Source organism: Salvelinus namaycush, chromosome 37, assembly GCF_016432855.1.
Source record: "Salvelinus namaycush isolate Seneca chromosome 37, SaNama_1.0, whole genome shotgun sequence".
Lineage (NCBI taxonomy): Eukaryota > Metazoa > Chordata > Actinopteri > Salmoniformes > Salmonidae > Salvelinus > Salvelinus namaycush.
The window spans coordinates 16,633,761-16,661,281 of NC_052343.1; the positions used below are offsets into that span (position 1 = coordinate 16,633,761).

Genomic DNA, 27,521 nt, shown 5'->3' on the forward strand with positions numbered 1-27,521 from the left:
TGTGTGCTTACGTTGTTACGTTGGAACGCCCTCTATTTTATTTAGGGTAAATATCTGAGCAGAAGAATGGGAAGAAGACTGATATGTACTCATGATATGAGTTTATAACAATAACTATCATTTACCAAATGTGTTCGCAAAGGTAAAACTATTTGCAATTCATTCCAAAGAGGACAATGCACTCACAAAATACATGAGAATGTATGCCATCAGATAGCTAGAAACTGGCTAACAGTTTTTGGCTAGCTATTCTGCAGAGCTTGGCAAATTAGCTTGCTGCTATTAAGTTAGCGTTATCGTCGGACAAGCTAATAGCTAACCCAAATAGTAGTTCGCTTGCCATTTAATCTGTGGAATACATGGATTTCATTAATATATTCATCTAACTTTCTTTGCCCTTGTCATATCACCATCGTTTAGTTAGCTAGTAATACGTTAGTTAGCCCAGTTAAAAATATAACGTTAGCCAGCTAACTTATTGCAAAGTTAACTAGTTACTGTAGCATTAGGTACCAGACAACTAACGGCCAGCTAGCTAAACGGTTTGTTGCAAATTAATATTCAATTTGTTCGGTCATTAAATGTTAATATAACGCTTGTTTTATCACTTGACTTTTGCCACTTTTAATAACCGACATGCTAGCTAGCTAACCAACCAACCGCTTGTGTGACTTTAGCTAGCTAGCGATAATCTAGCTAGCTAGTCTACGATAGCCTGCTAGCTAGCTACCTAGTTTAGTAAATTAGGCTAGCTAACTACCCTAGTACGTAAATTAAGCTAGCTAGCTAGTTAACGAATAATGTGAAAATATGTGGTGACGTTTGCTAGTCAACTCAACATACGAGTTGATTAATTAGCTAACCAGTACTGTTATGAATGATTGTGCCATGATGTTTTAATGAGTAGAATGTGCCAGTTGTGTCATTATGGTGGTGGTGTCATTTTAGTCATAATAGATTATCGACCCTGCACTTGCTTATAGTTGCACTGAGGTCGGACAGGCTTCTTGTTTAGATCAAGACACTGCGGAGCCTGCACAAAATATGGCTCGAAAACGTACCTCAATCCAGGGATGAGAAATGCATTGTACTCTGAATTGTCCCATTATTCCAAATGTTACACCGAGAAGGTTGAACGACTGACTGTTAATAGTAGCCACATCTGCCATTGTGGAATTGCTGCTGTGGCTTCTGCTACCTATCATGAGGACTAAAAGGGAACTTTTATGGAAAAACGAGTAGTCATTCATCTTCTCTGTTTTAACAGTTGTTATAATGGTAGAATTTTGAGTACTAGGCATTTCTCATCCCTCGATTGTGGTACATTTTCTGAGCCAGGAATCCTGTCTGACCCCAATGCAGCTGTAAACAAGCGTAGGGTCTGAATCTATTTTGGCTAGTGGCATGTCTGAACAGCTTGTTTGAAAGACAGTTGGTTTACTAGAGAGGATGTTAGCTAGCTAGTCAGCTATCTATTCAAAGAACGTTTTTGCTTTATGAATCAACTGGAATACTGCTGATCTATGTGAGCAAACTATCATACTAGCTAGCTAGTTCAACAAGACAATATTGTTCATTCCGTTACTTAAGCCATGTAGCTAGCTAGCTAATCACCTTCCCATATGGTGCCAATTGAACAGATAGTTCATCTTTGCAGAGGGTCTCGTATGTGTGGTTTACATTAAAGAGAAAGACGGATGCTTAACATGGTCTATCCATTACCTTTGTTTTGTTTTCAGCTGCCACAGACAGACAGATCATCAGTCTTGAAACATAGACGTTGTGAAGATGAGCAAGAAGACACCTAATCGTCCAGGGATCACTTTTGAAGTCGGTGCTAGAATTGAAGCTCAAGACTATCTACAAAAATGGTATTTAACAGTCAAGTTCCTTTATGTAATCATGTGCATAATGACAGATGTAACATAGTAGACATTTTGTTCTTGTCTTTTTTATACAACCTTCTAGGTACTCATCACGCATTGAGGACATCGATTTCGATGAGGGAAAGATGCTTGTCCACTTTGATCGTTGGAGCCATCGATATGATGAGTGGATCGCTTGGGACAGCACTCGACTGCGGCCTCTTGAAAGGCCCACACTCCGTAAAGAGGGACTGAAGGAAGAGGAGGGGGAGGTGACTGTAGGTGTTTTTGTCCAGCCACAGACTAATTCTCAATTTTTCTCTCCACGATTCCTCGCATCCTATTTCCTTGATGCATTCTCAACCGTATTGGAGGAGAAGGTCCAAGGTCCCTTCCCTCAGACCTTCTTCTCCATTTGAGAAGATATGACGATGTGAGGAATTGAGAAAATATGAATTGGGAGTGTCACAGACTCCAACAGACCATGTATTGTGGCTTGCAATGTATGGATGGATTTGATGAAACTCATATGGCATGCCAATTACTCAAAACAGCTTTCTCTGGGCTAGAGACAGTTTGCCTCATGAGGAGTTTTGTTGTAGATGGTTGAGTGTGCGCAATCAATCGGATGAGTGATAGATGGATAGTAGTAACATATCGATTCTGAGTGAACTATCGTTTTAAAATAAATAACAAATTGTTTATGCCTTATATCTTATAAATATTTCTACCAGGAGAGACTCAGCGAGATGTCAGCATCTCGCCTTGATGAGCTTCCTGGATGTACAGAGAGCACAGAGGACCAAACAGAGTTACCGCAGCCGAGACAAGTATACATACATTCCCTGTGTCTCATGTTGCAGTGATTTGGCTGAATTATTAACTCCTTGTCTCACTGTTTGGGTTCTTCACATAACACAGCTTTGGTCAAAACCATCAGATCATTTTTGTTGAGGCATAACTGAATCTGACATAGCTATACCAGAGTTTAGGCATTTCCATACTGCAGTGCTATTCTGTGGTCTAAAGGGGCTCATTCTGTGTCATTCAAGCTTTTGCTCTTTGTGTTCCTGTCATATGTTTGTAACATTTATCTTTGAGCTTTTTGTGTTACAAACTTTTCCCTTTGCCTTAAAGATCCAATGCAGCCATTTTTATCTAAATTTTAAATAATTTAGTACCTTACTGTGATTGTTTTCAATTAAAATGATCCAAAAAGCTTCTTAGCAAAGATCAATTTCTCAAGTAAAAATTTTGCTAGGACTGTCTGGGAGTGGTCTGAATGGGGAGGGGGAAACTTAAAACTAGCTGTTATTGGCAGAGAGGTTTGGAACTTTCTATTGGTCAATTAACTAATTTACAGCCAGTTGATGTCACCAGACAGGCCAAAACTCCATCCCACCAAAAAAGGCTGAAATTTCAGGTGGCCTTTTCAAACAGCACTTACACTAAAATGGCTTTTTCAAAATTTCAAAGTATTATTCCAACCTCAGTGTGGAAATGTATTTAACACACAAGAAATCACGTTTTTTTATATCACTGGGCCTTTAATATTCAAGCTACACTTTCAACCTTACAAGCAATTCCTTACATCCTTAATCAGACAACAACATTTAGTGCTTCTACAGTATCTATACTGGACAAAAATATACATGTAACATGCAACAATTAAAAAGATTTTACGGAGTTACAGTTCATAGAAAGGCCTACCCACTTGGGAGCCAGGCCCAGCCAAATTAGAATTAGTTTATCCCACAAAAGGGCTTTATTACAGACAGAAATACTCCTAAGCACCCCCCCCCCCACTCTCAAATTTCAAGGATCTTTTATTTCAGCTCATGAAGCATGGAACCAACACTTTTACATGTTGCGTTTTATATTTTTGTTCAGTATAATTTCAAACGTTCGTCTCTCATGGCACGTGTTTGTTAAATACATATTTAAAGTGATGGAGGTTTGGTTGGCTTGACTTGTTTTACAGGAATTGAGAGATGGTGAAGAGGTGCTTGCGCGATGGACAGATTGTCGCTACTATCCTGCAAAGATTGAATCTGTAAACAAAGAGGGTATTTATCACTAACTATTTCTAAAGCAGTAGCAGGCCATATGGCCAATACACATAACACAATGACTTGCAATTGTGTCCATCCCAACTGAAGTGTCTTTGTTAAATTCTAGGTATCTACACGGTGCAGTTTTATGATGGAGTTATTCGCTGTGTGAAAAAAAATCATATCAAATCTATGCCCCATGATGCAAAAGGACAGGTGAGCTGGTCACATGATCATACAATCACTTCTGGAATCAGCATGAGCATATTTAAAAAAACAAATGTTTCTTTGTCAATTTAACCTTTCTTAACAAGGCAAGTCAGTTAAGAACAAATTCTTATTTACAATGACGGCCTGGATAGCATTCCTCCAATAGAAGTAAGGAACATGTAGCTTAGTAAGAAACTGGCATTATAGCTAAGAGTCTGGCGGTTATCGCTAGGGGTCTGGCGGTTATCGCTAGGGGTCTGGCGGTTATCGCTAGGGGTCTGGCGGTTATCGCTAGGGGTCTGGCGGTTATCGTTATGGGTCTGGCGGTTATCGCTAGGGGTCTGGCATTTTTAGATTTACTGATTTTAATAGAAGGCAGGTTAAAATTCCTGAAAGTCTGTTGTAGACAGTGTAGGATACCATAATTTTCTATTTCACTTCTCCCTCTTTTTCAGAAGGTAAAGGGCAACAGGGAATTGCTGGATTTAATGCGAAGGCTGATTCCCACAGTCTTGGCAGGATAGACTTGCTGGCATCTCCCTTGTTCCAACCAGCAGACACTCAAGGAGACCAGAGTCTAATCTTAATTACTACTTAATCATTTATTTTACTTAGAATTTTTTACTTTTAATGTGCAGCAGTACACTTGGAAAGTAGTAGCTAATAGGTCAAACACAAGTCCCTATCGGCTAAATATATTGATTTCTTTACTATTGAGGCTTACTATTTTCCCACCGACCAAGGTCGTGGCCTAGTCTTAGACCTAGATGATCTGTTTAGTCACGGTTAAGCCTGTTACTTCTCCACACACTAAGTCAGAGTCCCAAATGGCACCCTAACTAGAGGCTGCTGCCCTATATACATAGACTTGGAACCACTGGTCACTTTAATAATTGGAACTAGTCACTTTAATAACGTTGACATATTTTGCATTACTCATCTCATATCTATATACTGAATTCTATCCTTTTCTACTGTATCTTAGTATTTGCCCCTCTGACATTGCTCGTCCAAATGTTTATATATTTTTAACTCCATTCCTTTTACTTTAGATTGTGTATTTTGTTTAGATATTACTTGTTAGATATTACTGCACTGTTTGAGCTAGAAACACAAGCATTTCGCTATGAACCGCAATAACGTCTGCCTTACACGTGTATGTGACAAATACCATTTGATTTATTTCCTATATAGGTAATAGGGTTCAATTTGGGACGCACCCTAACTAACTTACAGCAGCAGCCTATAGAATAGATGCATTTATCTAACCACCAGTCTCTAATACTACGTTTAATAACAAAATATGGATACATTGGATTTAAAGAGCTTTTCAAACAACAACAACAAGGACAATGCACAACAAAACAAAATAGAAAACAGCGAAGGAGGAAAAACAAGTCTCTCTTCTCCAACAGGACTGGATAGCCCTGGTGAAAGCTGCCTCGGCTGCAGCCAAGAGCAAAGGAAGCAGTACGCCTCGTACCAGTGCCAACAGCAACAAGGTCAGGGACGACCCTCACGGAGGGAAGTCTGACGATGAGGATGGTCAAGAAGAGCTGGATGAAGAGTTGCAGGATCAGTCCGACTCTGACAAACTGGGTAACTTGAGTCCTCTCCTTCCCTCACCCCACCAGATACATGCACACTGTGGGTATTTCCAAAAATGGCTCCCTATGTAGTGCACTACTTTTGACCAGAGCCGTATGGTCCCTTGTCAAAAGTAGTGCACATTGAATAGGGAATAGGGTGCTATTTGGGACACATATGGGTTTAAAATTAGCATGCCCTTTAAAAATGAATGATCATTTCTCAGTGCCTGTTCTCATGCAGCTAATACTGTATGTTAGTATTATACAGCAGTGATATGGATTAGTGGTATCATTTAGATGTTATGATTCTTTTAAGATTCTTTACTCTCAACCTCTCCAATGATAACTAAGACGCCGTGGTGATGATAACTAAGACGCTGTGGTGATGAGGAAGAAACCAAGCCCCCCTCAGAGCAGCAAGACATGAAATCTAAGAGAAGGAGAAATGGACAAGATAGCATGTTATTCAACTCAGAGGGTCCAGGCCTGTAGAACCACAGGTCATATTTCATCCCAGTGGGTCCGGGCCTGTAAAACCACAGGTCATATTTCATCCCAGTGGGTCCGGGCCTGTAAAACCACAGGTCATATTTCATCCCAGTGGGTCCGGGCCTGTAAAACCACAGGTCATATTTCATCCCAGTGGGTCGGGGCCTGTAAAACCACAGGTCATATTTCATCCCAGTGGGTCGGGGCCTGTAAAACCACAGGTCATATTTTATCCCAGTGGGTCGGGGCCTGTAAAACCACAGGTAATATTTCACCCCAGTGCCCTCCTTCTTAGTTAACCATCACATGTACAATGTGTCTCCAAAATAGCGCCCTAGTCCCTTTATAGGGCACTACTTTTGACCAGGGACTGGGTCAAAGGTAGTACACTATAGAGGATACAGGGTGCCATTTGGGACAGCCATTGTGTGTGGCGTTCCGACCTGTAAATGGACCTGTTATATTCTTCTCCCTCTGCCTTCAGAATCCCATGAAGATGATGCTGACTGTAAGAAGGAGCGGACAGAAGTCCCAGTGACTTCCCAACAACAGGTACCAGCTAGTCACTCACTGTAGTTCAGATAATGTCCCAACAACAGGTACCAGCTAGTCACTCACTGTATTTCAGATAATGTCCCAACAACAGGTACCAGCTAGTCACTCACTGTAGTTCAGATAATGTCCCAACGACAGGTACCAGCTAGTCACTCACTGTAGTGCAGATAATGTCCCAACAACATGTACCAGCTAGTCACTCACTGTAGTTCAGATAATGTCCCAACAACAGGTACCAGCTAGTCACTCACTGTAGTGCAGATAATGTCCCAACAACATGTACCAGCTAGTCACTCACTGTAGTTCAGATAATGTCCCAACAACAGGTACCAGCTAGTCACTCACTGTAGTTCAGATAATGTCCCAACAACAGGTACCAGCTAGTCACTCACTGTAGTGCAGATAATGTCCCAACATGTACCAGCTAGTCACTCACTGTAGTTCAGATAATGTCCCAACAACAGGTACCAGCTAGTCACTCACTGTAGTGCAGATAATGTCCCAACATGTACCAGCTAGTCACTCACTGTAGTGCAGATAATGTCCCAACATGTACCAGCTAGTCACTCACTGTAGTTCAGATAATGTCCCAACAACAGGTACCAGCTAGTCACTCACTGTAGTGCAGATAATGTCCCAACAACATGTACCAGCTAGTCACTCACTGTAGTTCAGATAATGTCCCAACAACAGGTACCAGCTAGTCACTCACTGTAGTGCAGATAATGTCCCAACAACATGTACCAGCTAGTCACTCAATGTAGTGCAGATAATGTCCCAACAACATGTACCAGCTAGTCACTCAATGTAGTTCAGATAATGTCCCAACAACAGGTACCAGCTAGTCACTCACTGTAGTGCAGATAATGTCCCAACAACAGGTACCAGCTAGTCACTCACTGTAGTGCAGATAATGTCCCAACAACAGGGTACCAGCTAGTCACTCACTGTAGTGCAGATAATGTCCCAACAACAGGTACCAGCTAGTCACTCACTGTAGTGCAGATAATGTCCCAACAACAGGGTACCAGCTAGTCACTCACTGTAGTGCAGATAATGTCCCAACAACAGGTACCAGCTAGTCACTCAATGTAGTGCAGATAATGTCCCAACAACAGGTACCAGCTAGTCACTCAATGTAGTGCAGATAATGTCCCAACATGTACCAGCTAGTCACTCACTGTAGTTCAGATAATGTCCCAACAACAGGTACCAGCTAGTCACTCAATGTAGTTCAGATAATGTCCCAACAACAGGTACCAACTAGTCACTCACTGTAGTGCAGATAATGTCCCAACAACAGGTACCAGCTAGTCACTTACTGTAGTGCAGATAATGTCCTATCAACAGGTACCAGCTAGTCACTCACTGTAGTTCAGATAATGTCCCAACAACAGGTACCAGCTAGTCACTCACTGTAGTGCAGATAATGTCCCAACAACAGGTACCAGCTAGTCACTCACTGTAGTTCAGATAATGTCCCAACAACAGGTACCAGCTAGTCACTCACTGTAGTGCAGATAATGTCCCATCAACAGGTACCAGCTAGTCACTCACTGTAGTTCAGATAATGTCCCAACAACAGGTACCAGCTAGTCACTCACTGTAGTGCAGATAATGTCCCATCAACAGGTACCAGCTAGTCACTTACTGTAGTGCAGATAATGTCCCATCAACAGGTACCAGCTAGTCACTCACTGTAGTGCAGATAATGTCCCATCAACAGGTACCAGCTAGTCACTCACTGTAGTGCAGATAATGTCCCATCAACAGGTACCAGCTAGTCACTTACTGTAGTGCAGATAATGTCCCATCAACAGGTACCAGCTAGTCACTCACTGTAGTGCAGATAATGTCCCATCAACAGGTACCAGCTAGTCACTCACTGTAGTTCAGATAATGTCCCAACAACAGGTACCAGCTAGTCACTCACTGTAGTGCAGATAATGTCCCATCAACAGGTACCAGCTAGTCACTCACTGTAGTTCAGATAATGTCCCATCAACAGGTACCAGCTAGTCACTCAATGTAGTTCAGATAATGTCCCATCAACAGGTACCAGCTAGTCACTCACTGTAGTTCAGATAATGTCCCAACAACAGGTACCAGCTAGTCACTCACTGTAGTGCAGATAATGTCCCATCAACAGGTACCAGCTAGTCACTCACTGTAGTTCAGATAATGTCCCAACAACAGGTACCAGCTAGTCACTCACTGTAGTGCAGATAATGTCCCAACAACAGGTACCAGCTAGTCACTCAATGTAGTGCAGATAATGTCCCAACAACAGGTACCAGCTAGTCACTCACTGTAGTGCAGATAATGTCCCAACAACAGGTACCAGCTAGTCATTTACTGTAGTGCAGATAATGTCCCAACAACAGGTACCAGCTAGTCACTCACTGTAGTTCAGATAATGTCCCAACAACAGGTACCAGCTAGTCACTCACTGTAGTGAAGATAATGTCCCAACAACAGGTACCAGCTAGTCACTCACTGTAGTTCAGATAATGTCCCAACAACAGGTACCAGCTAGTCACTCACTGTAGTTCAGATAATGTCCCAACAACAGGTACCAGCTAGTCACTCACTGTAGTGCAGATAATGTCCCAACAACAGGTACCAGCTAGTCACTCACTGTAGTGCAGATAATGTCCCAACAACAGGTACCAGCTAGTCACTCACTGTAGTGCAGATAATGTCCCAACAACAGGTACTAGCTAGTCACTCAATGTAGTTCAGATAATGTCCCAACAACAGGTACCAGCTAGTCACTTACTGTAGTGCAGATAATGTCCTATCAACAGGTACCAGCTAGTCACTCACTGTAGTTCAGATAATGTCCCAACAACAGGTACCAGCTAGTCACTCACTGTAGTGCAGATAATGTCCCAACAACATGTACCAGCTAGTCACTCACTGTAGTGCAGATAATGTCCCAACAACATGTACCAGCTAGTCACTCACTGTAGTTCAGATAATGTCCCAACAACATGTACCAGCTAGTCACTCACTGTAGTGCAGATAATGTCCCAGCAACATGTACCAGCTAGTCACTCAATGTAGTTCAGATAATGTCCCATCAACAGGTACCAGCTAGTCACTCACTGTAGTTCAGATAATGTCCCAACAACAGGTACCAGCTAGTCACTCACTGTAGTGCAGATAATGTCCCATCAACAGGTACCAGCTAGTCACTTACTGTAGTGCAGATAATGTCCCATCAACAGGTACCAGCTAGTCACTCACTGTAGTGCAGATAATGTCCCATCAACAGGTACCAGCTAGTCACTCACTGTAGTGCAGATAATGTCCCATCAACAGGTACCAGCTAGTCACTTACTGTAGTGCAGATAATGTCCCATCAACAGGTACCAGCTAGTCACTCACTGTAGTGCAGATAATGTCCCATCAACAGGTACCAGCTAGTCACTCACTGTAGTTCAGATAATGTCCCAACAACAGGTACCAGCTAGTCACTCACTGTAGTGCAGATAATGTCCCATCAACAGGTACCAGCTAGTCACTCACTGTAGTTCAGATAATGTCCCATCAACAGGTACCAGCTAGTCACTCAATGTAGTTCAGATAATGTCCCATCAACAGGTACCAGCTAGTCACTCACTGTAGTTCAGATAATGTCCCAACAACAGGTACCAGCTAGTCACTCACTGTAGTGCAGATAATGTCCCATCAACAGGTACCAGCTAGTCACTCACTGTAGTTCAGATAATGTCCCAACAACAGGTACCAGCTAGTCACTCACTGTAGTGCAGATAATGTCCCAACAACAGGTACCAGCTAGTCACTCAATGTAGTGCAGATAATGTCCCAACAACAGGTACCAGCTAGTCACTCACTGTAGTGCAGATAATGTCCCAACAACAGGTACCAGCTAGTCACTTACTGTAGTGCAGATAATGTCCCAACAACAGGTACCAGCTAGTCACTCACTGTAGTTCAGATAATGTCCCAACAACAGGTACCAGCTAGTCACTCACTGTAGTGCAGATAATGTCCCAACAACAGGTACCAGCTAGTCACTCACTGTAGTTCAGATAATGTCCCAACAACAGGTACCAGCTAGTCACTCACTGTAGTGCAGATAATGTCCCAACAACAGGTACCAGCTAGTCACTCAATGTAGTGCAGATAATGTCCCAACAACAGGTACCAGCTAGTCACTCACTGTAGTTCAGATAATGTCCCAACAACAGGTACCAGCTAGTCACTCACTGTAGTGCAGATAATGTCCCATCAACAGGTACCAGCTAGTCACTCACTGTAGTTCAGATAATGTCCCAACAACAGGTACCAGCTAGTCACTCACTGTAGTGCAGATAATGTCCCATCAACAGGTACCAGCTAGTCACTCACTGTAGTTCAGATAATGTCCCAACAACAGGTACCAGCTAGTCACTCACTGTAGTGCAGATAATGTCCCATCAACAGGTACCAGCTAGTCACTTACTGTAGTGCAGATAATGTCCCATCAACAGGTACCAGCTAGTCACTCACTGTAGTGCAGATAATGTCCCATCAACAGGTACCAGCTAGTCACTTACTGTAGTGCAGATAATGTCCCATCAACAGGTACCAGCTAGTCACTCACTGTAGTGCAGATAATGTCCCATCAACAGGTACCAGCTAGTCACTCACTGTAGTTCAGATAATGTCCCAACAACAGGTACCAGCTAGTCACTCACTGTAGTGCAGATAATGTCCCATCAACAGGTACCAGCTAGTCACTCACTGTAGTTCAGATAATGTCCCATCAACAGGTACCAGCTAGTCACTCAATGTAGTTCAGATAATGTCCCATCAACAGGTACCAGCTAGTCACTCACTGTAGTTCAGATAATGTCCCAACAACAGGTACCAGCTAGTCACTCACTGTAGTGCAGATAATGTCCCATCAACAGGTACCAGCTAGTCACTCACTGTAGTTCAGATAATGTCCCAACAACAGGTACCAGCTAGTCACTCACTGTAGTGCAGATAATGTCCCAACAACAGGTACCAGCTAGTCACTCACTGTAGTGCAGATAATGTCCCAACAACAGGTACCAGCTAGTCACTCACTGTAGTGCAGATAATGTCCCAACAACAGGTACCAGCTAGTCACTTACTGTAGTGCAGATAATGTCCCAACAACAGGTACCAGCTAGTCACTCACTGTAGTTCAGATAATGTCCCAACAACAGGTACCAGCTAGTCACTCACTGTAGTGAAGATAATGTCCCAACAACAGGTACCAGCTAGTCACTCACTGTAGTGAAGATAATGTCCCAACAACAGGTACCAGCTAGTCACTCACTGTAGTTCAGATAATGTCCCAACAACAGGTACCAGCTAGTCACTCACTGTAGTGCAGATAATGTCCCAACAACAGGTACCAGCTAGTCACTCAATGTAGTGCAGATAATGTCCCAACAACAGGTACCAGCTAGTCACTCACTGTAGTTCAGATAATGTCCCAACAACAGGTACCAGCTAGTCACTTACTGTAGTGCAGATAATGTCCCATCAACAGGTACCAACTAGTCACTCACTGTAGTGTATATATATATATATATATACTGTATATACACACACACAAACAAATAAAATAACTTAAAAGACAGACTTTGCTCCATAGTATTTGTTTTTCTAAGGCTGTGTACCAAATGGCACCTTATTCCCTATATATTGCACTGCTTTGGACCAGAGCCCATAACAAAAGTTATGCACTAAATATGGAATAGGATCCCATTTGGGACTTAAGCCTAAGAGTCAATTCATGACAGCAATCCCACTGTGTATTCCTCTCTGTATTCTTCCAGAAGGAACCAAGAACAGCAGACCATGATTCCGTACAGGGGCAGACCCAGAGACAGACTGGGTCCTCTGTGACGGGCTCTCCAGCCAAGTGTCGGAACAGGCGTCTGAAGCACCACTCTGGGGAGTCCAACAGGTAGCTTTTGACAAGATAGCTATTGGCTTTCAGTGCCCTAGGAAATCTGTGGGTTATTGGTATATTTATAGTGTATTGTAATCAGGTAATCATTTGTCATTAATAATGTAATTGTAAGTTGTACTTGTAATTCATATTTTTGTTATTTGTATAATAATTTGTTAAATAATGAAGAACCCATTTGTCATGGTTAACAGCAGCCAGAAGCAGAGAGCGTCCAGGCCGCCGTGCTCCATCACTACTCTGTCTGCTGGGGAGGACACCATGTCAGCCCCAGAGTCCATGCTGAGTCCCTCCCCCAGACACAGCTGCCCAGACATGGCTACCTCAGGTCGGTCTGCTGAGGGACAGGATCATAGTGGAAAAAGTACTTCCACTAACTAACTCAAAGTAGTGTATGGTCTTAGACACAAGTGGTGTTACAAATATGAACTTTATGTATACAGTTTTTGGAAAATGTTTGGCGGAAAAACTAACTAATTGCCTCAGAAGTGTTAGGTTCTAATTCTCACAGTAAAAACTCGACGGACTCTATGAAAGCTTAAAACAAGTTTATTTTTCCCAGAGGATCAATACAGCTGCATTAGTCAAAGACATTGTTCACACAAGCTCTGATATTTAATCCTTTCTCCTAGGCTGAGTCTCCTCCTACACCTCTAAACTGCCAATGCATCTCTATTGCTAGATTGAACCTTTGTGATATCTGTTCTTCCTCACTTCATCTGACCGGACTGCTACCCCAAAATGCTCACTCCTCCCCAACTCAAGGCTGTCATGGTGATTGGTACCAGTCTGTGTCTCTTCTCATCCCAGAGGATCCCACCCATAGGATCCCTAATGGCTAACAATAACATATCCTGACATCATGTAAACGTTATACATTACCTTCTCTCCCTCAGTGACATGAATAAGTCTATTTCATATTCTCAGAAGCCAACAGAAGTAAGACTTGGGGAGCTCGGGCTGTGATCACTGTCAGCACAAAACTATTTTCCATGATGATTCTTAGTGGGTCATTTGGTTGTTGTGACGTGTCTGTGCTTCCTCTCCAACAGGGCATGGTGAGGCGGTTCCTCCAGGCTCCCCTAGGAGCTCAGAACAGAGCCAGAGGAGGAGACGCTCCCAGCGCCTGGCCAGCGTCAGCCCTGATATAAACTCTGACCCCAGCGTGACCTCTCACCCCACCACCACCCAGTGCCCTGACCTCTCACCCCATGGGAGGGAGCACAACACATCTCACAAAGACCCCTCCTCCTCTCCAGAGGGTGAGTGCATCCTCGAGGGATCAGAGTTCTTCCTGGCTACCTTCGTGACCTGGGTCATATTAACTAGGAACCAAACGGAACCAAATGGGCCGAAACAGGGAGGAAACTAGCTGAACTTGTCAAATAAGAAACGCTTGTGTTAATTTTGCGTGACAAAACGTTTTGCTACAGTGTGCACTAATGAATACAACCCTGACCAAGAAAAAAACCATGAACAACCAGGAAAACAACCCTGAATCTATTCTGTGTGTGATTGTCCTCCTTTAGATCAAGTGACAAACTCTGTGGAGAGGGCAGAGTCATCGACCCTCCACAACTACTGTGTTGGCATACCACCTACACCTTCATCTGCTGCCTCCATCCTCACACCATCTCATCCACCAATCACACACAGAGACCAGCTGACTGACGGGCCATCAGCCAATCATACGGCAGTGGCAGACAAATTCCCACCCTTAGCTGCAGGTAATGCTCGACTAGGGGAGTTATTTATTCTCAACTGTAGCATCTCAAATGGCCCCCTATTCCCTACAAAGTGAGCTAAAGTAGTGTACTTTATAGGGGAGTAGGGTGCCGTTTGGGTCAGACATTGTACAGTATAATGTATGTTCGATAATGTCCTAATCCATCTGTGTTTCTGTTTGATTTGTAGCCGCTGGGAGGAGTAGTACTATCAGGAGCCCTAAACTAAACAAGCACACCAGGGAGCCAAGTAGGTTTTCTCCTCAAGTTTATTCCAGATTATTTTACTTTGATTGTATTACTTTTAACCATTACTTTTAATTTCCTTCAAGGCTTACTGCAATTATTATTCATGTTCCGGTAAGAAGCCGATCTTTACCGAGTCCTCTCTGTCCGATAGAATGAAAGCATACTCGAACGCCCTTCAGCCCAGCTTGAACAAAAAGGGAGTCATGTACTGGACTGAGAGACTTGATAATCCAGAAAAACATTCCTCACTCTCCCTCTCTCTCCTCTGTGTCACCTCTCTCTCTCTGTGTGTCACCTCTCTCTCCTCTGTGTGTCACCTCTCTCTCTCTCCTCTGTGTGTCACCTCTCTCTCTCCTCTGTGTGTCACCTCTCTCTCTCTCCTCTGTGTGTCACCTCTCTCTCTCCTCTGTGTCACCTCTCTCTCTCTCCTCTGTGTGTCACCTCTCTCTCTCTCCTCTGTGTGTCACCTCTCTCTCTCTCCTCTGTGTGTCACCTCTCTCTCTCTCCTCTGTGTGTCACCTCTCTCTCTCCTCTGTGTGTCACCTCTCTCTCTCTCCTCTGTGTGTCACCTCTCGCTCTCCTCTGTGTGTCACCTCTCGCTCTCCTCTGTGTGTCACCTCTCTCTCTCTCCTCTGTGTGTCACCTCTCTCTCTCTCCTCTGTGTGTCACCTCTCTCTCTCTCCTCTGTGTGTCACCTCTCTCTCTCTCCTCTGTGTCACCTCTCTCTCTCTCCTCTGTGTGTCACCTCTCTCTCTCTCTCCTCTGTGTGTCACCTCTCTCTCTCTCTCCTCTGTGTGTCACCTCTCTCTCTCTCCTCTGTGTGTCACCTCTCTCTCTCTCCTCTGTGTGTCACCTCTCTCTCCTCTGTGTCACCTCTCTCTCTCTCTCTCTCTCTCTCTCTCTCTCTCTCTCTCTCTCTCTCTCTCTCTCTCTCTCCTCTGTCTCCTCTCTCTCTCCTCTGTCACCTCTTTCTCTCTCTCCTCTCTCTCCTCTGTGTGTCACCTCTTTCTCTCTCTCTCTCTCTCTCTCTCTCTCTCTCTCTCTCTCTCTCTCTCTCTCTCTCTCTCTCTCTCTCTGTGTGTCACCTCTCTCTCCTCTGTGTCACCTCTCTCTCTCTCTCTCTCTCTCTCTCTCTCTCTCTCTCTCTCTCTCTCTCTCTCTCTCTCTCTCTCCTGTGTGTCACCTCTCTCTCTCTCCTGTGTGTCACCTCTCTCTCTCTCTCTCTGTCTCTCTCTCTCTCCTCTGTGTGTCACCTCTCTCTCTCTCTCTCTCTCTCTCTCTCTCTCTCTCTCTCTCTCTCTCTCTCTCTCTCTCTCTCTCTCTCTCTGTGTGTCACCTCTCTCTCTCTCAGTCATGAACACCAAGCGGTGTGATGACCCAACGTCTCCCAACGACCTGGACCTCTACAAGTGTAAGATCCCTGGGTGCTCCAAGGCCTTCCGCAAAGCCAAGCTGCTGGACTACCACCTCAAGTATTACCACAACGCTGACAAGGACCTCCAGGACTCTGAGCTGCCAGGCTCCCCAGACAGGGCTGGTCGTACCCGGGCCACCTCAGCCTCCATGCCCACCACCACCCTGCTGGAGGTCCCTGACAACACAAAGAGACGCAGGACTGTCTCCACCTCATCGTGTATGGATTTAGATTTGATTCATTTGAAAACACAGTTAGTTGGATGTAACTTGAATACACAAATTCACCAAATTGTTTTAGGCTGTTTATCCCAAATGGCACCCTATTCCCTATATAGTGCACTACTTTTGTCCAGAGCCCAACCTTATACTCTCTCTCACCCCCCTCTGTCCCTCAGCGCTGTCCCCTCAGGGCCATATGTTTTATACTATCCCCTCAGGGCCATATGTTTTATACAGTCCCCTCAGGGCCATATGTTTTATACCGTCTCCTCTGTCCCCTCAGGGCCATATGTTTTATACCGTCTCCTCTGTCCCCTCAGGGCCATATGTTTTATACAGTCTCCTCTGTCCCCTCAGGGCCATATGTTTTATACGGTCCCCTCAGGGCCATATGTTTTATACTGTCTCCTCTGTCCCCTCAGGGCCATATGTTTTATACTGTCTCCTCTGTCCCCTCAGGGCCATATGTTTTATACTGTCTCCTCTGTCCCCTCAGGGCCATATGTTTTATACGGTCCCCTCAGGGCCATATGTTTTATACGGTCTCCTCTGTCCCCTCAGGGCCATATGTTTTATACAGTCTCCTCTGTCCCCTCAGGGCCATATGTTTTATACAGTCTCCTCTGTCCCCTCAGGGCCATATGTTTTATACCGTCTCCTCTGTCCCCTCAGGGCCATATGTTTTATACCGTCTCCTCTGTCCCCTCAGGGCCATATGTTTTATACAGTCTCCTCTGTCCCCTCAGGGCCATATGTTTTATACGGTCCCCTCAGGGCCATATGTTTTATACTGTCTCCTCTGTCCCCTCAGGGCCATATGTTTTATACTGTCTCCTCTGTCCCCTCAGGGCCATATGTTTTATACTGTCTCCTCTGTCCCCTCAGGGCCATATGTTTTATACGGTCCCCTCAGGGCCATATGTTTTATACGGTCTCCTCTGTCCCCTCAGGGCCATATGTTTTATACAGTCTCCTCTGTCCCCTCAGGGCCATATGTTTTATACAGTCTCCTCTGTCCCCTCAGGGCCATATGTTTTATACTGTCTCCTCTGTCCCCTCAGGGCCATATGTTTTATACGGTCTCCTCTGTCCCCTCAGTGCCATATGTTTTATACTGTCTCCTCTGTCCCCTCAGGGCCATATGTTTTATACAGTCTCCTCTGTCCCCTCAGGGCCATATGTTTTATACAGTCTCCTCTGTCCCCTCAGGGCCATATGTTTTATACAGTCTCCTCTGTCCCCTCAGGGCCATATGTTTTATACCGTCTCCTCTGTCTCCTCAGGGCCATATGTTTTATACCGTCTCCTCTGTCCCCTCAGTGCCATATGTTTTATACTGTCTCCTCTGTCCCCTCAGGGCCATATGTTTTATACTGTCTCCTCTGTCCCCTCAGGGCCATATGTTTTATACGGTCTCCTCTGTCCCCTCAGGGCCATATGTTTTATACAGTCTCCTCTGTCCCCTCAGGGCCATATGTTTTATACAGTCTCCTCTGTCCCCTCAGGGCCATATGTTTTATACCGTCTCCTCTGTCCCCTCAGGGCCATATGTTTTATACCGTCTCCTCTGTCCCCTCAGGGCCATATGTTTTATACAGTCTCCTCTGTCCCTCAGCATACTGTCCCCTCAGGGCCATATGTTTTATACTGTCTCCTCTGTCCCCTCAGGGCCATATGTTTTATACTGTCTCCTCTGTCCCCTCAGGGCCATATGTTTTATACTGTCTCCTCTGTCCCCTCAGGGCCATATGTTTTATACGGTCCCCTCAGGGCCATATGTTTTATACGGTCTCCTCTGTCCCCTCAGGGCCATATGTTTTATACAGTCTCCTCTGTCCCCTCAGGGCCATATGTTTTATACAGTCTCCTCTGTCCCCTCAGGGCCATATGTTTTATACTGTCTCCTCTGTCCCCTCAGGGCCATATGTTTTATACGGTCTCCTCTGTCCCCTCAGTGCCATATGTTTTATACTGTCTCCTCTGTCCCCTCAGGGCCATATGTTTTATACAGTCTCCTCTGTCCCCTCAGGGCCATATGTTTTATACAGTCTCCTCTGTCCCCTCAGGGCCATATGTTTTATACAGTCTCCTCTGTCCCCTCAGGGCCATATGTTTTATACCGTCTCCTCTGTCTCCTCAGGGCCATATGTTTTATACGGTCTCCTCTGTCCCCTCAGTGCCATATGTTTTATACTGTCTCCTCTGTCCCCTCAGGGCCATATGTTTTATACGGTCTCCTCTGTCCCCTCAGGGCCATATGTTTTATACAGTCTCCTCTGTCCCCTCAGGGCCATATGTTTTATACAGTCTCCTCTGTCCCCTCAGGGCCATATGTTTTATACCGTCTCCTCTGTCTCCTCAGGGCCATATGTTTTATACGGTCTCCTCTGTCCCCTCAGTGCCATATGTTTTATACTGTCTCCTCTGTCCCTTCAGGGCCATATGTTTTATACGGTCTCCTCTGTCCCCTCAGGGCCATATGTTTTATACAGTCTCCTCTGTCCCCTCAGGGCCATATGTTTTATACAGTCTCCTCTTTCCCCTCAGGGCCATATGTTTTATACCGTCTCCTCTGTCTCCTCTGTCTCCTCAGGGCCATATGTTTTATACAGTCTCCTCTGTCCCCTCAGGGCCATATGTTTTATACAGTCTCCTCTGTCCCCTCAGGGCCATATGTTTTATACCGTCTCCTCTGTCCCCTCAGGGCCATATATTTTATACTGTCTCCTCTGTCCCCTCAGGTCCATATATTTTATACTGTCTCCTCTGTCCCCTCAGGGCCATATGTTTTATACAGTCTCCTCTGTCCCCTCAGGGCCATATGTTTTATACAGTCTCCTCTGTCCCCTCAGGGCCATATGTTTTATACCGTCTCCTCTGTCCCCTCAGGGCCATATGTTTTATACCGTCTCCTCTGTCCCCTCAGGGCCATATATTTTATACAGTCTCCTCTGTCCCCTCAGGGCCATATGTTTTATACCGTCTCCTCTGTCCCCTCAGGGCCATATGTTTTATACCGTCTCCTCTGTCCCCTCAGGGCCATATATTTTATACTGTCTCCTCTGTCCCCTCAGGTCCATATATTTTATACTGTCTCCTCTGTCCCCTCAGGGCCATATGTTTTATACAGTCTCCTCTGTCCCCTCAGGGCCATATGTTTTATACAGTCTCCTCTGTCCCCTCAGGGCCATATGTTTTATACCGTCTCCTCTGTCCCCTCAGGGCCATATGTTTTATACCGTCTCCTCTGTCCCCTCAGGGCCATATGTTTTATACAGTCTCCTCTGTCCCCTCAGGGCCATATGTTTTATACAGTCTCCTCTGTCCCCTCAGGGCCATATATTTTATACTGTCTCCTCTGTCCCCTCAGGGCCATATGTTTTATACAGTCTCCTCTGTCCCCTCAGGGCCATATGTTTTATACAGTCTCCTCTGTCCCCTCAGGGCCATATGTTTTATACAGTCTCCTCTGTCCCCTCAGGGCCATATGTTTTATACAGTCTCCTCTGTCCCCTCAGGGCCATATGTTTTATACAGTCTCCTCTGTCCCCTCAGGGCCATATATTTTATACTGTCTCCTCTGTCCCCTCAGGGCCATATGTTTTATACAGTCCCCTCAGGGCCCTATATTTTATACTGTCTCCTCTGTCCTCCAGCACTGTCCCCTCCGGGCCATATGTTCCAACTGGACTGTACTGGACTGGGAAGCTGTCTGAAACCTCCCAGGTTGAACAGGAAGAAGCGCTCCTCTGCCTCCATGAGCTCTGACAGCACAGAGCTGTCTCTCCCTCCTCCGCCTCAGGAGAAGAGCTTCGAGTCCCTCCACGACAAGATTCTGAAGAAGGTGATCGATAAGGACAAGCACCTGGAGCCAGGTTAGTGGCAGGGCAGTGGGCCTTCCTGAGGGGCTGTAAGGACTGGAGCCAGGTTAGTGGCAGGGCAGTGGGCCTTCCTGAGGGGCTGTAAGGACTGGAGCCAGGTTAGTGGCAGGGCAGTGGGCCTTCCTGAGGGGCTGTAAGGACTGGAGCCAGGTTAGTGGCAGGGCAGTGGGCCTTCCTGAGGGGCTGTAAGGACTGGAGCCAGGTTAGTGGCAGGGCAGTGGGCCTTCCTGAGGGGCTGTAAGGACTGGAGCCAGGTTAGTGGCAGGGCAGTGGGCCTTCCTGAGGGGCTGTAAGGACTGGAGCCAGGTTAGTGGCAGGGCAGTGGGCCTTCCTGAGGGGCTGTAAGGACTGGAGCCAGGTTAGTGGCAGGGCAGTGGGCCTTCCTGAGGGGCTGCAAGGACTGGAGCCAGGTTAGTGGCAGGGCAGTGGGCCTTCCTGAGGGGCTGTAAGGACTGGAGCCAGGTTAGTGGCAGGGCAGTGGGCCTTCCTGAGGGGCTGTAAGGACTGGAGCCAGGTTAGTGGCAGGGCAGTGGGCCTTCCTGAGGGGCTGTAAGGACTGGAGCCAGGTTAGTGGCAGGGCAGTGGGCCTTCCTGAGGGGCTGTAAGGACTGGAGCCAGGTTAGTGGCAGGGCAGTGGGCCTTCCTGAGGGGCTGTAAGGACTGGAGCCAGGTTAGTGGCAGGGCAGTGGGCCTTCCTGAGGGGCTGTAAGGACTGGAGCCAGGTTAGTGGCAGGGCAGTGGGCCTTCCTGAGGGGCTGTAAGGACTGGAGCCAGGTTAGTGGCAGGGCAGTGGGCCTTCCTGAGGGGCTGTAAGGACTGGAGCCAGGTTAGTGGCAGGGCAGTGGGCCTTCCTGAGGGGCTGTAAGGACTGGAGCCAGGTTAGTGGCAGGGCAGTGGGCCTTCCTGAGGGGCTGTAAGGACTGGAGCCAGGTTAGTGGCAGGGCAGTGGGCCTTCCTGAGGGGCTGCAAGGACTGGAGCCAGGTTAGTGGCAGGGCAGTGGGCCTTCCTGAGGGGCTGTAAGGACTGGAGCCAGGTTAGTGGCAGGGCAGTGGGCCTTCCTGAGGGGCTGTAAGGACTGGAGCCAGGTTAGTGGCAGGGCAGTGGGCCTTCCTGAGGGGCTGTAAGGACTGGAGCCAGGTTAGTGGCAGGGCAGTGGGCCTTCCTGAGGGGCTGTAAGGACTGGAGCCAGGTTAGTGGCAGGGCAGTGGGCCTTCCTGAGGGGCTGTAAGGACTGGAGCCAGGTTAGTGGCAGGGCAGTGGGCCTTCCTGAGGGGCTGTAAGGACTGGAGCCAGGTTAGTGGCAGGGCAGTGGGCCTTCCTGAGGGGCTGTAAGGACTGGAGCCAGGTTAGTGGCAGGGCAGTGGGCCTTCCTGAGGGGCTGTAAGGACTGGAGCCAGGTTAGTGGCAGGGCAGTGGGCCTTCCTGAGGGGCTGTAAGGACTGGAGCCAGGTTAGTGGCAGGGCAGTGGGCATTCCTGAGGGGCTGTAAGGCCTGGAGCCAGGTTAGTGGCAGGGCAGTGGGCCTTCCTGAGGGGCTATAAGGACTGGAGCCAGGTTAGTGGCAGGGCAGTGGGCCTTCCTGAGGGGCTGTAAGTCCTGGAGCCAGGTTAGTGGCAGGGCAGTGGGCCTTCCTGAGGGGCTCTAAGGACTGGAGCCAGGTTAGTGGCAGGGCAGTGGGCCTTCCTGAGGGGCTGTAAGGCCTGAAGCCAGGTTAGTGGCAGGGCAGTGGGCCTTCCTGAGGGGCTATAAGGACTGGAGCCAGGTTAGTGGCAGGGCAGTGGGCCTTCCTGAGGGGCTATAAGGACTGGAGCCAGGTTAGTGGCATGGCAGGATACAGCAGGTGTAAAACAGCCCAGTGACATGCTTAACTGGCCAGCTCTTTCCCAACAACACACAATGAGGTAGTGATATAGATGAGAAGAAAAACACATGAAATACGACAGAGGGAAAAATAAAATAAACAATCCAAAGTAGTGCACTATATAGGGAATAGGGTGCCATTTGGGTCGCACATTAAAGCAACACAGTTAGCTGCAGAGAACTGTGATCGCATTACATACATGACTCCTTCTACAGGGTTAATGAAGATTGAGAAGAAGGTGAAACTGGAGGAGAAATCCCAGGTGATCGGTGAGATTGTGTTCTAGTTCTCTTCTTAGCAGTTGTAGTAAATCAAATTTCTCCGTTGTTCCCGCAAATCAGTTGGTGATTAAATAATGTTATTTTTTAATTTTTTTCTTTAGGAAAAAAGAAGGACAAGGATAAAGAGCGGAGGGACAGGAAAGAGAAGGACCACTTCAAACTGAAACAGAAGAAGAAGAAGAAAAAGAAGAGGAAATCCAAGCAGCACTGTACGTTTAGTTCAGGTGCTGTATCTTAATGTTTCTCCGAGGGCTCCTGCTGTTGTGAATCCAAGCAGCGCTGTACGTTTAGTTCAGGTGCTGTATCTTAATGTTTCTCCGAGGGCTCCTGCTGTTGTGAATCCAAGCAGCGCTGTACGTTTAGTTCAGGTGCTGTATCTTAATGTTTCTCCGAGGGCTCCTGCTGTTGTGAATCCAAGCAGCGCTGTACGTTTAGTTCAGGTGCTGTATCTTAATGTTTCTCCGAGGGCTCCTGCTGTTGTGAATCCAAGCAGCGCTGTACGTTTAGTTCAGGTGCTGTATCTTAATGTTTCTCCGAGGGCTCCTGCTGTTGTGAATCCAAGCAGCGCTGTACGTTTAGTTCAAGTGTTGTATCTTAATGTTTCTCCGAGGGCTCCTGCTGTTGTGAATCCAAGCAGCGCTGTACGTTTAGTTCAGGTGCTGTATCTTAATGTTTCTCCGAGGGCTCCTGCTGTTGTGAATCCAAGCAGCGCTGTACGTTTAGTTCAGGTGCTGTATCTTAATGTTTCTCCAAGGGATCCTGCTGTTGTGAATCCAAGCAGCGCTGTACGTTTAGTTCAGGTGTTGTATCTTAATGTTTCTCCGAGGGCTCCTGCTGTTGTGAATCCAAGCAGCGCTGTACGTTTAGTTCAGGTGCTGTATCTTAATGTTTCTCCAAGGGATCCTGCTGTTGTGAATCCAAGCAGCGCTGTACGTTTAGTTCAGGTGTTGTATCTTAATGTTTCTCCGAGGGATCCTGCTGTTGTGAATCCAAGCAGCGCTGTACGTTTAGTTCAGGTGCTGTATCTTAATGTTTCTCCGAGGGCTCCTGCTGTTGTGAATCCAAGCAGCGCTGTACGTTTAGTTCAGGTGTTGTGTATAGTATGTTGTCAGTGAATGACCAGTCCATTTGTATAGATTATTGTAAACATATATATTTAAGACGAGACATAAGCTGGTACTTAATCGATCCTCAAAGGGGGAGTTTAATTGCCCCAGCCAATACACACCCCACCAATAAATACATTAGAGAAAGATAAACAGACGTTAGAAGTAGCACTGGTCAATACATCATAAAAACACATTCTGTGTTTTGTCACCTGCAGGTTATTCTGACTACGATGACATGTCCCTGTCCTTCCTGGAGCGATCTACGGCGTCTACTCTTCACCGTTCCTCCACCTCCTTCACTTTCCCCTCCTCCTCCTCCTGCTCCACCACCAAACATTACCAGTACCCCCGCGCCATCCTCTCCGTCGACCTGACCGGAGAGAGTGAGTGGGAATCGCCTGACAAGGGGGCGTCTTTTCTATGAAATGAATGCGTATACACACATATGTATATCAACCAATCACATTTCATCTTTACACGAATGTGCTGTTCAAATTGATGAACTCACACAGTGTTTTTATTGTTCTTCATCACAAGTCATTACTCTGAATCAGACATCATGTTGACCCAATATTCCTATATTGCTGTAGAATGTTGCTGTAGAATGTTGCTGTAGAATATTGCTGTAGAATATTGCTGTAGAATGTTGCTGTAGAATATTGCCGTAGAATATTGCCGTAGAATATTGCCGTAGAATGTTGCCGTAGAATGTTGCCGTAGAATGTTGCCGTAGAATGTTGCTGTAGAATATTGCCGTAGAATATTGCCGTAGAATGTTGCCGTAGAATGTTGCCGTAGAATATTGCCGTAGAATGTTGCCGTAGAATGTTGCCGTAGAATGTTGCCGTAGAATGTTGCCGTAGAATGTTGCCGTAGAATGTTGCCGTAGAATATTGCTGTAGAATGTTATTGGGTAAAGAAAAGTATCCTATCCCGTCTCCTTTTTTCTAGGTTGACATTCTGAGGGACTATTTACTAGTTATCAGTTTTAGTTTGAAGATTGTGTCAGTAGTTCTGCTAGAAATGAATCCTGGGGTCCCTCACAGAGTTCCATAACACAGTCCCACTCTTAACCATCACCCATAACTTACCATCTGAAAGGAAGAGATGTGTACCTTACATGAATGTACAATTTTCATCATAATGTGGTACATGAAATCAAACAATACAAGTCATTTAGCTTCACATCATGTTTATTGAAGTGTTTCCATATGAATTCATGAGACTGTGGGACGTTCCCCTCACATAGGCAACAGCAGAAAACCACTGAAGGTGCTGTGGTTATTGTGATCGTCGTAGATCCAGTAGCCTGAGAAGAGACTCGTGGACCTTGTCCCCTTTCTCCAACTCTAGATCCAGTAGCCTGAGAAGAGACTCGTGGACCGTGTCCCCTTTCTCCAACTCTAGATCCAGTAGCCTGAGAAGAGAATCGTGGACCTTGTCCCCTTTCTCCGACTCTAGATCCAGTAGCCTGAGAAGAGACTCGTGGACCATGTCCCCTTTCTCCAACTCTAGATCCAGTAGCCTGAGAAAAGACTCGTGGACCGTGTCCCCTTTCTCCAACTCTAGATCCAGTAGCCTGAGAAGAGACTCGTGGACCATGTCCCCTTTCTCCAACTCTAGATCCAGTAGCCTGAGAAAAGACTCGTGGACCGTGTCCCCTTTCTCCAACTCTAGATCCAGTAGCCTGAGAAGAGACTCGTGGACCATGTCCCTTTTCTCCGACTCTAGATCCAGTAGCCTGAGAAGAGACTCGTGGACCGTGTCCCCTTTCTCCAACTCTAGAATCGTTGCATTGGATAGATAATGTTTGTCCTTTTCATTCCCCTGACCGAACCACATAATAGACTGGCCATTCTTCTACTAAAGTACAGACAACCCCTTGGAGGTTTTGTTGTCCATGACAGTGAATCTGATGAAGTAGATCCCTCTCACTGGTGCTGTGAAGATACCTGCATCATAGGAGATGCAGGGAGACATCAGCACTGTTCATGTCTCAGACACTGGAGTCCATGCCCCAGACCGACAGAACAGCAACACCAGCAGAGCCACAGCAGCCTTCATTCTGGACTTAATACCTCCTCAGAATGAATGTAGTCTACTGTGATCAGTGGCCTTCTATATTTCACATTGGGGAAGCCAACAGTACTTGGGAAATGAAGAAACATCGCCAGGGACTGTTATCTAACAGTGTCAACTGGGTCCAATTTGGGGTTAAACTGTTGTTGTTTTTTAAGGTTCTGACAGGTGTTTACGCCCCCCTAGCCTTTATTCAGCCTTTCAGTATTGGAATAGATTGGTATATTACTCTGTGGTGATCACACTTGGTATTCAGATAGAAAACTGTCAACTAAGTTAATTTTAGGTGATGCTTTGCTGAAGTTCTCACAATTATATGACATCAAGATATATGTTGTAAAGAATGTGAGCATTGTGTTTACACTTGTTTTTATTCTCTCTCCCCTCTCTCCCCCTCCGCCCTCTCTCCCCCTCTCTCTCCCCCTCCCCCCTCTCTCCCTCTCCAGACCTGTCAGACATAGACTTCCTGGAGGACTCGACCACAGAGAGCCTACTGTTTAGTGGAGATGAGTACAACCAGGTAGGGTTGTCACGATACTACCATTTGTTTCTGGAAACATAGAAAACAGGAAGCAGACTGGACTCCATGGTCCTTTAGGATCCTCCTCTATGTAATAGGTTGTGTGTTATGGCTTAGGAAATGTATAGATGTGACTCAGGGTGACAACATGACTCAGGGGGTTTGTTTTGAACCCTCCGACCAGGACTTTGACTCTTTGAACATGGAGGACTTCCAGGAGGAGGATGAGGATGGTACCCAGGAGATCGTCCGCTGTATCTGTGAGATGGACGAGGAGAATGGATTCATGATTCAGGTACTGGACTGACTGGAGCCCTCAGACTAGTGTTATGTCTGAGGTGGGGTTGGAAAATTCCAGTCACTTGTGGTGTAAATTCAACACCAGGGACACCTGAAGTTAATATTAAATGAATCACTCTTTAGTGTCAGTTAACTGGGGAGTTTACAACAAATACATGTACAAAGTACAAGTCTGCCACAAGCTCCGCCTGGGCGTTCCCTTCAGGCCTCCAATATGGACCTCCTGAGTGGCGCAGTGGTCTAAGGCACTACATTGCAGTGCTAGAGGCGTCACTACAGACCCTGGTTCGAATCCAGGCTGTATCACAACCGGCCATGATTGGGAGTCCCATAGGGCGGCGCTCGTCCGGGGGTTTGGCCGGGATAGGCTGTCATTTGTAAATAAGAATTTGTTCCTAACTGACTTGCCTGGTTAAATAAATAAAGAAAATGTGTTATACATGTTTCAGACCTGTGTTCAGATAGTATTTGTTTCCACCTCAACACACACACATTCATTCTCTCTCTCTGTGTGTTTCAGTGTGAGGAGTGTATGTGCTGGCAGCACAGTGTGTGTATGGGGCTTCTGGAGGATAGCATCCCGGACCAGTACATATGTTACATCTGCAGAGACCCTCCAGGTAACACCATACCCTACACTCCCCTAACCACAGATCTAGGATCAGATTACTCCCCAACCTAAACCATTAGGGGGATGAAAGATGATCTCACCCTCTGTCAGTGGTTAGAGGCAACTTTTAGCCTGATCCCAGATCTGTTGTCTCCTTCTATCGCCTGGTCTCAGATCTGTTGTCTCCTTCTATCGCCTGGTCTCAGATCTGTTGTCTCCTTCTATCGCCTGGTCTCAGATCTGTTGTCTCCTTCTATCGCCTGGTCTCAGATCTGTTGTCTCCTTCTATCGCCTGGTCTCAGATCTGTTGTCTCCTTCTATCGCCTGGTCTCAGATCTGTTGTCTCCTTCTATCGCCTGGTCTCAGATCTGGTGTCTCCTTCTATCGCCTGGTCTCAGATCTGGTGTCTCCTTCTATCGCCTGGTCCCAGATCTGGTGTCTCCTTCTATCGCCTGGTCTCAGATCTGTTGTCTCCTTCTATCGCCTGGTCCCAGATCTGTTGTCTCATATTGCCTGGTCCCAGATCTGTTTGTGCTCTTGACAGCTCCATTGATGTC

General features: G+C 46.2%; 1 protein-coding gene across 6 annotated transcripts in view; it reads left to right on the forward strand.

Moving 5' to 3' along the window:
* The first annotated feature begins 30 nt into the window (after window positions 1-30).
* Window positions 31-27,521, forward strand: part of phf20l1 (PHD finger protein 20 like 1) — a 36,785-nt gene continuing 9,294 nt past the window's right edge. For 3 of the 6 annotated variants that reach the window (XM_038976200.1, XM_038976201.1, XM_038976204.1), the window contains exons 1-20: window positions 31-142; window positions 1,740-1,871; window positions 1,969-2,143; window positions 3,847-3,931; window positions 4,044-4,132; window positions 5,542-5,725; window positions 6,689-6,756; window positions 12,582-12,712; window positions 12,910-13,043; window positions 13,768-13,977; window positions 14,245-14,442; window positions 14,630-14,689; window positions 16,040-16,321; window positions 19,980-20,198; window positions 22,281-22,334; window positions 22,448-22,570; window positions 23,671-23,838; window positions 25,981-26,054; window positions 26,239-26,349; window positions 26,875-26,974. In XM_038976200.1, coding sequence (XP_038832128.1) covers window positions 1,789-1,871; window positions 1,969-2,143; window positions 3,847-3,931; window positions 4,044-4,132; window positions 5,542-5,725; window positions 6,689-6,756; window positions 12,582-12,712; window positions 12,910-13,043; window positions 13,768-13,977; window positions 14,245-14,442; window positions 14,630-14,689; window positions 16,040-16,321; window positions 19,980-20,198; window positions 22,281-22,334; window positions 22,448-22,570; window positions 23,671-23,838; window positions 25,981-26,054; window positions 26,239-26,349; window positions 26,875-26,974 — 2,548 coding nt within the window. In that variant the 5' untranslated portion in view covers window positions 31-142; window positions 1,740-1,788. The remainder of the gene's footprint in view (window positions 143-1,739; window positions 1,872-1,968; window positions 2,144-3,846; window positions 3,932-4,043; window positions 4,133-5,541; window positions 5,726-6,688; window positions 6,757-12,581; window positions 12,713-12,909; window positions 13,044-13,767; window positions 13,978-14,244; window positions 14,443-14,629; window positions 14,690-16,039; window positions 16,322-19,979; window positions 20,199-22,280; window positions 22,335-22,447; window positions 22,571-23,670; window positions 23,839-25,980; window positions 26,055-26,238; window positions 26,350-26,874; window positions 26,975-27,521) is intronic. The other 3 variants (XM_038976205.1, XM_038976202.1, XM_038976203.1) reach the window with 3 other exon arrangements.